This window comes from Microtus ochrogaster, chromosome 17, assembly GCF_000317375.1.
Source record: "Microtus ochrogaster isolate Prairie Vole_2 chromosome 17, MicOch1.0, whole genome shotgun sequence".
Classification (NCBI taxonomy): domain Eukaryota; kingdom Metazoa; phylum Chordata; class Mammalia; order Rodentia; family Cricetidae; genus Microtus; species Microtus ochrogaster.
The window spans coordinates 20,768,598-20,777,630 of record NC_022019.1 but is presented as its reverse complement, the minus strand read 5'-3'; the positions used below and the strand labels follow the sequence as shown (position 1 = coordinate 20,777,630).

The 9,033-nt window shown below is 44.9% G+C and overlaps 1 protein-coding gene across 1 annotated transcript in view; it reads right to left on the bottom strand.

Moving 5' to 3' along the window:
- Positions 1-2,349: 2,349 nt before the first annotated feature.
- Lcp1 (lymphocyte cytosolic protein 1) overlaps positions 2,350-9,033 on the bottom strand; it is a 96,836-nt gene continuing 90,152 nt past the window's right edge. Inside the window, exons 18-19 of the mRNA XM_026783173.1 lie at positions 7,194-7,353; positions 2,350-3,900 (exon numbers count right to left, since the gene is read on the bottom strand). Coding sequence (XP_026638974.1) covers positions 3,768-3,900; positions 7,194-7,353 — 293 coding nt within the window. The 3' untranslated portion in view covers positions 2,350-3,767. The remainder of the gene's footprint in view (positions 3,901-7,193; positions 7,354-9,033) is intronic.

Below are 9,033 nucleotides of genomic sequence, written 5' to 3'. Positions count from 1 at the left end.
AGAAGCTGGACTTTTAGGGACTCCATTACTAGGTGACCATCTATGAAAGAGGCTGATGGTGTGCCCTGGGACAGCCTTGATGAGCATGTACATGTGGTATATGCATGTGGATACAGCTGATAGGTTGGCTGGGATTTTGCAAGTCACCGAATCTAACCATTGCATCATGTACGCTTCAAAGTCCTAATTTCCAGGCAGAAAACAGTACACTCTATGCCAAGATCTTTCCAGGTAGGTCCATTTCATAACTTTCCTTGTAATCACGTCTGTGTGTTCAGTGTTTCCCAGTCAGTAAACATTGCTTGTAACTAGTACAAATCACATTCAAAATAGTTTTCTCACTCTTACTAAAGACTGGGGAATGTGTATGGCTTCATAGAGAGCACCAAAGCATGTCAGTCATGGATCCTAAACATGTAAGTCATGGATCCTGCTTGCTTCTCATTCATCAGACCTGAATTCCCACATAAATGTTTGAAGAGTCTTCATTCAGAATTGAGTTCTGAGTTCCCATAGGACTACACCTTTATTGAAGTCTACACTTCATTTTAGCCTTGTGTACACAAGCACGGGTGTGTGTTATCTCTTTGCTGTACTAACATCTTTCTCTAGATATAAAAATGAGAAGTTGGAATTGGTTGTCTTGGGGGTTCTATGTAACATAATTTGAGAAAATGTAAAAGTATCTGATGTTCTTCCCCAGCATGTAGTGAATTGGATAGGTCAGAAATTGATAGGTACCTGTTCAGTGAAAATTAAGTCTATGCTCAAGAAGGGGGGGTATTATTATTCACTTTGGTCTTATTTGTGAGACTGAGACAATGCAAACATCTATAAACTACAAACCAAACCCAGCTTGGACACTGACCAAGGCAAGGTACCTACTGAAGAGACTGAGCTGGGTCTCTAGGTAAAGGTAATGACTCCATCTCCAGGACAGGGTGTTAAGTGGAAAAGAGTAAGATAAGGAACACTGCATCTTAGGATGTAGGCGTGACATGTGCACGGATGTCCCTGGGATGAGACTAAGTGGTGACAGTAGGTAGTAACTGGGCAGAAAGCTGAGGGATTGAGACAGAGGCCGTAGATGGTGGGTCGCAAGCACTAAGGGTGGAACTTGAAAATTCCTATATCATAAATATCCCCTGTGCTGACTTTAAGCCTCCACTGTTTTAATAACAGTTGGACAAAATCCAGTCGCCTCCAGTGAACCAATACACGATAGCTTCAAAGAACGACTCTAGCATGGGGTCAGGAAGGAGTGGCTGCTGTCTACTACAGATATTCATTTGGGTGCAGTTTAGGCAGGGAAGAGAGTGGCTTCTGTCTACTGCACCTTTTGGGGTACACTTTTTGCCTTACTTGGTTTCCCCAAGTGAAATCTGACCATAAGAAGCTAAATTTAGAATCTTGTATCCCTTAGGCTATTGAATACTTGTCTGTCATTCCTGGTGGTTCTCCTTTCTTGGTAGAGCTTGTATGTTATCCTGTCCTTGTTCTGTGAGCTTGTGTATAAGGCCTATAGCTATAGTCTAGTCCCAACCAATAGTACCAGTAGCTTCTTTGTGTGTAATAAACACAGATGCTGTGCCCACACAGGAGCTGAAAATACATCCAGTCTAGGAAAGAGCCATTTTTACATTAGCCACCTGCAAGGCTGGGCACACATTTAGATGCAAACGATGGGTTTCCTAGCCGCTGTATAGCAGTGTGACTTTTTTGTGGGTCAAGGTAGAGCCATGCCACATTGATGGCAAATTTCTGTTGTCTCAGCAGTATAGCCTAGAAGGAGCTAGCTTCTGCAGACTCTCTTTACATTCCCCCACGAGGACACACCCTCTGCCACAGTGCCAGAGGGAGAGGAGGCCCCAGATGTGACCGACACAAAGCACATTTTCTCATTTCCCCCTAGAAGTCAGTTCCCCAATCTCCAAGCCTGATTTTCGTGACTGGATCCAAAGCGTTTCGAATAATTCTTGTTTCAACTTCCTTCATGTAAATAATAGCAATGCATCCCTCAATCTTCAGCTGAGACACTTTTCCTCATTACACCACTTAAAACACATCCAGAGTTGTGTGTATATGCGTTGTGCATGTGTGTGTGTATGTGTGTGTGCATGTGTGTGCATGTGTGTGTGTGTGTGTGTGTGTGTGTGTGTAGGTATGTGTGCATGTGTGTGTGTGTGTGTGTGTGCATGTGTGTATGTGTCTGTTTTTGTCAGTTACTTGAGTGCAATGACTATCTCTTGTATGGATACCTTCCTTAGCCCTTAAACATTTCCCACAGACATTAACAGCGCTCTGGACTTGTGGGGACAAGCAACCTTGAACAGATCCAGACAAAGCCAGAATTGGGAACATTTTATTTGGAAAGACTGTTAACATGATTTGTCTTCATTTTCCATTAAGGCAATAACACCCTTCCTTCACGGAGGCAGACGGGGCGACAGCATCTGAGGAATCGCGGAGTTCAGGCTAAGGTCACAGCCACACACTTTGCACTCAGATGCAGCAGGGATACTGGCAGGGAGCTGGAAAGAGTCATTTCTTGGCTTCCTGAGCCCACTGCCAAAGAAAGAAGTCAAGACCCTGCATTTTCACTGCTTCGGAAGATGCTGAAGTTCCATTACATCCTGCTATCGCCAAAGAAGATACCTTGGGAATAAGTCTTTCACTGACGCAGAGCAAGTTTAGCATTGGTTCACAACGTTCTGTGGCGTTTTTAGCTTTTGATAAGTTTTCATGGAAATCGCTTATCTAGGGGATCTACTCAAATTCATACTGTCCTTTTTGGTTTGCTTTGGAAACCCAGGCAGTTCCTAGTAAGCGAGTCTACTCTTGACATCGAGCTACATATGTGTATGTGTCTGCGCAAGCATTTGGGTGAGGCGGGGACATATATTATTGGCACATATTAACCCCTCAGGAACTTGAGGGGGGGGAGCTTTTGCAGTACCAACAAAGTGAGAATTGGTAATATGGCCTGGTGGCAATCAAATATTCTGATGTCTCAAAGCAAATGAAACTGAGCAGGATTGTTTCTGAATGTCATCAGACATGATGCCAACACTGCAGTGACCAGATATCTAACGAGGAGGGATAACTGTGTGGCAATGCAGCACCCAGCAGAGTAGATGCTCCGTGATTCTCCCCGCACCTGCCCTTAGTGGTTTCATTCCTTGAGCCTCGCTCCCCAATTTTGCAGGATGGCAAGAAAGGAGACCACAGAGCAGATGAGGTTCTGAGGGGCTGGAGCAACTCAGAAGGTGAGAGAAGGGAATGCAAGGAGAAACTGTGACCGTCCAGGGCTGGCCTCCAGCAACAGGCTTTATTTAAGGCAAGGTAGATGATCTCCTCCAGGTCCTCACACCACACAAGGAAAAAAGCAGCTAGATAAAACTGGTTTGAAAAATCAAGTGACAGAAACACTATAGTTTTACCCTTGATTACCAGTGAAATCAGGGAAGGCATATGGAAATAACTTCTCTTTAGCTTTTTTTTTTTTTCTGGTAGAATTTCAAAGAATAAAAAAAAAAATCTGTAGGAGAGTGAATCTTCTGAAAACCAAAATCAAACCAAAAGAGAGAAGCATGTATTGCTAAGGACAGTAGAAGCTACTTGGCCAAATATGCACTTTCTGGAATCTCATATAATGTCTCTAAGGTTCAGGACTTTGGAATGGCTTGAACAGTCCTCTGTATCCTGGGAGCACCCTGCGCTGACCTTCAGGGATAACTGGGTCACCTTCTGGCTTGCTCCCCTGGGCATTACACCCTCTTCATCCCTTTCCCCATGAGGCAGGCAAACACTGTCATGACCATTTTGGGGTTCACTTCAACCAGGTCTTCTGGAAGGGCATACACTCTTGCTCCAATTTTTCGGGCCATGGAGATGGCATACCTGAAAGGGAGAACAAACGCAGATCCTGAGCAGCTGTGGGTGAGGAGGACCCTTGAGGGACAAAGGTGCAGGGTCTTCAGTCAGGGCAGTGGTGGGTCGCCCCATCTGCCCACAAGTGCAGACAAACCTTGGCTCAAGAGGCTCCCCCAGAAGCCTCAGTCCTGCTCTGTAGACACACGATGACTATGAAACATACGCTGCACCCTTTAAGGCCTTCTCAACTTTTACCTTTTCTATGTATATATGCATTTGTGTTCATGTGTGTGAAGGTCAGAGGTCAATATCGAGTCTTTCTCAATCATGCTTGGCTTTATTTTTCCAAGAAGGATCTTTCACTGAGCCCCAGGGAGCTCACTGATTTGGCTGGGCTGGCTGCTCTGCAATCTCCAGGGAGTCACCTGCCTCCACCCCAGCACTGGCACCATAGCTGTGCAGGACCAGAAGTGGATTTCAGCATGGCTGCAGGGCACGCCCACACAGATTCTGTGTTTGGATGACAGACACTTTCCCAACTGAGCCCTCTCTCCAGCTTCCCCCTGCCACTTGTAAGACCCACATGCACAATATTCTCTTGAGATACGAAGTGTGGCAGAAAAAGTCCAAGAATGAAGTAAGAATTGCATGGAATGAACACTCTATGGATGGCATTTCAACTGCAGCACCATAAGGAGAAAACTGCATGTATAATATATCTTGTCACACATAATACCCAAGTGTATCATTTCCTGTTCTGTGTACAGATGTTTTTATTTATAGTGTGCTGCTATTAGACCAGTCAGTGTTTTGTGCTCTGTTTTCCAATGAAATCATCTCAGCTACGCCAGCACTTCAGTGCGCTGATATATTACATCATCTCTGCTAGCTGTGGCCTATTCTCACGCGCCCACACTATTGCCTGGCAGCTCTCTTGTCCCCTCAAGTTAGTGCACCCTCTTGCTGGAGCTACTCCTCAGGTTCTCCCCCACCCACTCAGGGCCCCACCACTTCCTCCTGCTCTCCGAAAGAACTTCCTCTTACTTAGTGACCAAATGAATTTGAGAGCAGCACTGTTCTTCCTCCTCATCCTCCTCTAAGTAACTTCCTCCATGTTAATTATTTAAGAGGCAAAATGAATGTTTTCACCATAACATTTCACCTTTCATTTTCACCTTTCATAGGGAAAGCTGCATGTAAATCTGGGTGTTAAAGAAACAAACAAACAAAGAAACCCAACTCAAACCAAAGCCACTGAAACAATCTTGTCTCAAAAACAACCATTCTTTGCATTTTGTGGACTTTTCCCTTTCATTTCATGGTGTGTGTATATGTCATATGTGTGTATGCTTGCATATGTATATGAGTGATATGTGTATAAGTGTGTGTGTCTATGGAAACCAGAGAAAAACTTTTACCTGTTGTTCCTCAGGTTTTGTCCACATTATTATTTTATTACTTATTTTAGTTTTTTGAAAAGTGTCTCTCACTGCCCTGGAACTCACCATGTTGACTAGAGGAGCGACTAGCCAATTGGCTCCACAGATCCGTCTGTCTTTGCCTACCTGGCAGGGCGATTACAGCCCAGGCTACCATGCCCAGATCTGTCAGTAAGGCAGGCAGACACTCTACTCTCCAACTTCGTAAACTATTTCTATAAAGAGAGGCTAGTTTGTTTTTGTTTTGTTTCTCCATGCTAGCGAGCAACCCAAGGCTTCTTGTGTATTCGGGAAGGTTCTACTGCCGTCTCTGTCGCCAGAGCCTGGTCTCTGAAGTCGACTGGGGTGCTTATCTGGGCAGCTTAAAACTGTGTGACCTTGGCAAGTCCCTTAAACTGAACCACAGTGCCCAGGACTGGTTTGTTTCAAGTCTTTGTGGGGTTTTTGTTTGTTTGTTTTGTTTTCTTTCTGTTGTCATGGTGTTTTTCTATCTAGAATTTTTACCTCTTCCATCTGCTTCCTGCTGCTGGCTTACCTGTCCTTGCGGATGAGCTCAGTCTAGGAGTCATTTACTTAAAGAGCTACAGCTCCTTCCTGCCCCCTCCCTGACAGACTTCCATTTGTATACCCATCACACTCTATGTATCCGCAGTTTAACCAACTTCTCTCCAGCAGACTGTACGGAGCATCATCATATGGGAAATGTAGGTCCCCATTTCCAAAGCTGACCACAGGGAGAAAAGGGCACTGCTGGGATTTAAAGCAGGGTACTACAAATTCTAGACCTGTGAGGGACTCAGTTGTGCCCCTTCTCCCAGAAAGATATGGTGAATACCTAGAATGATCTCCGGCTGAGACCTTATTTGGAAATACAGCTGCTCTAGGTATCACAAGACAAGGTCATGCTGCAATGAGTCTAATATGGCCTGTGTCCTCATAAGGGAGAAGACACACTAAGTCACACATATAGAGTGAATGGACACAGAGATGACTATTATGCTTTACGAGCCAATGAATTCAAAGGATTGCTGGCTATCATAGCAGCCAGGAGAGAGCATGGGAGTCTTTCTCAGAGCTCTCGGGATCGGCCAGCTTTGATGTCAGCTTGATTTCTGGTTTCTACAATTATGAAAGAATACATTTCTGTTGCCTGAAACCAGCTAGTTAGTGTAGTGCTTTACCATGGCACTGCCGGGGAGTTAACATGAATTAATCAAAGTACGGTACCTCTGAAGAGCAGCAGTTAGCACACCTTTTCTAAGAGGCCACACAGAGCCACATCCTGGCTTTTTAGATCAAGTGAAGCCCAGACAGCAACTGCCTTAGCTTTTGCAGACTCTGCTGTAACTTCTGAACTGTGCTGTTGGAGCAGAGAAGCTCCTATGTAAATGAATGAACTGTGATCCAATAAATCTTTATCTAAAGATGCATACCACGGGCCAGATTTGGAGACTGTAGTCCCCTGGTGCCCATCACAGAGGGTTCATTTGGTAGGACAGGCAAAGCACAGTGGCTCTGTTGGTGACATTCCCGACACATCTGTGGATATTCGTGAGCGAAGTGCTCATATCTGGACTTTCCACACCGAACTTTAGTTTTGAAATCTATAGGTGAGGATTAAGAGACCAGTTTTATAAAATGGTAGCCTTGCTGATTATTTATGAGAATAGTCTAGATTTTGTTTTGCTCCATTCTAACACAAGCAATCTTAAACTGCTACTGTACCATGCCTAAATTGATGATGAGGCCTCAATACATCACGAGAAGAAAAATCAGGAATAGTAGGGATAAAGTATGTGCAGAAAGCATCAACGTCAGATTCCACAACCACCCTGCTGGCAGCTGTGGCCCTCTCTCTCATCCCCAAGTTTATTTACATACTTTGCATTGTTGAGCTTCTCTTCATCGTCCAAGTTTTCTGTCTTTAGAAGGTCATAGTTTATGGAGCCTGGTTGAATGGCATCAATGAGATCCAGAACAGGAAGGCTGCTACTGATTTTGGGGTCCTGAGTAGAGAGAAAGGGAGGGTTATCAACACATCCTAGAGGTACTTCTGTCGGCCTCAAGGGAAGTGGGTAGGTCTTTTTTTTTTCTTACATATAGAATAGAATAGAAAGAAGAGAACAAAGGTGTCTTAAAAGCCCTGCTTTGTGTAACAGGAGCTCTGCATGTGTGCTTTCTTTAGCCGCGTCCTGGGCAAGAGGAGCATGCCCACGTCACCATCTAAGAACACAGAGTCCAAGCAGCGCATGCTCAGAAGGCATGAGTCAGAATAAATTCCAAGTCTTGTAAGAGATTCCAGTCCTCTTGCCCAATTTTCCTCTGCAGGTAAAACAATCCTTTGTCATAACAGAATGTAGTCTATTTTAATATTTCCTCTCGGTTGATAAAAAGAATTGATGCGGCCAAAAACAAGGATGGATTTGCATCTTCTCATTTCTTCCATTAGCATCCACTGCTACCTCCACAGGATGCTTTGGTGAAAAAGCATCACTGAAGCAAAATGGAGAGATCCAATCCCCACCTCCTTCCTGCATCCCGCCCTGGGTGTGGCGCTGAAGCAGGTGAGGGATAGTGGGCATCTAGGAGGTGACAAGGGAGTGGGATCGTTTGCAAAATCAGGAGTGGGCTGCATCCATTGCTTTCTAGTCTCACTGGAAAGGGACTTGGCTTCTCTGACCTTTCCTTTCGCATCACCACAGAGCCCTTTCTAATCAGCGCTGTAACAATTTAGCGAGAAGGCCAGAGAAAATTAGACCAGAACGACTCGTGGAATAAGAATCAAACACTCCTAAGAGTGAGTGTCAGCCTGGTTTACCAAACCTCAGCCCCACAAGGACACCCAAGACAAAGGTATGGAATTAGTGCCTGGGGCAGCAACTGCTTTCCAAGGAGAAGCACCTGCAACTGGTCAGTTCACAGCTATGCTAAGTGACCCATGGCCACGCTGCCCCAGGGGAAGGTATTTTCCTCTCACTTACAGAACAGTGCCTGCAAACCAAATGTTTCCTAAGCTTTAGTTTCCTTACTTACAGTATGAAGTCAGAGACAAGAGTTCCTGGGACTCAGAAGGCAGCAGTAGCCGCGATGCCTATGACGCTTCCCCACGGCCCTTCCAAACCTCTCTCGGGAATGAATGATCTGCTCACTTCAGTCCCTAGCCAGAGCAGAAGACTTGGAGGGGGCCGGAACTCACCCAGGATGGGCTCACAACAGATAAGGTTCTTGCCACTGCCCTACCTGGCTCTGTTCTGGCAAGAAGAGACTATGATTTCTCTTCTCCCTCCTGCGGGGTGTGAGGGGTCCCTCCCCACAAATCCCGACTTTTAAATTAGAACACTGAAGTTACGATGCACGGACATTATTGCAATATGGATCAAAAGTCCCGGACCATGAAAAAGGCTCTATCAGACAGTCAAGTTAATAAATTGCATAATATATAATGATATTATTAATAAAAATAGGATTGAGATGGAATAACCCCCCCCCCAAATAGCTCATGAGAGATTTTTTTTGGCATTTCACACCTCACCATTATAATGTAAAAAACTCTGATTTGGGGAAGTGTGAACATTTTAAGAAACATATTACTGTGTTTTATATCACTTCAAAAAACAGGGCCTAAAATAAGGTGCTTTTAGGCCGGGCGGTGGTGGCGCACGCCTTTAATCCCAGCACTTGGGAGGCAGAGGCAGGCGGATCTCTGTGAGTTCGAGACCAG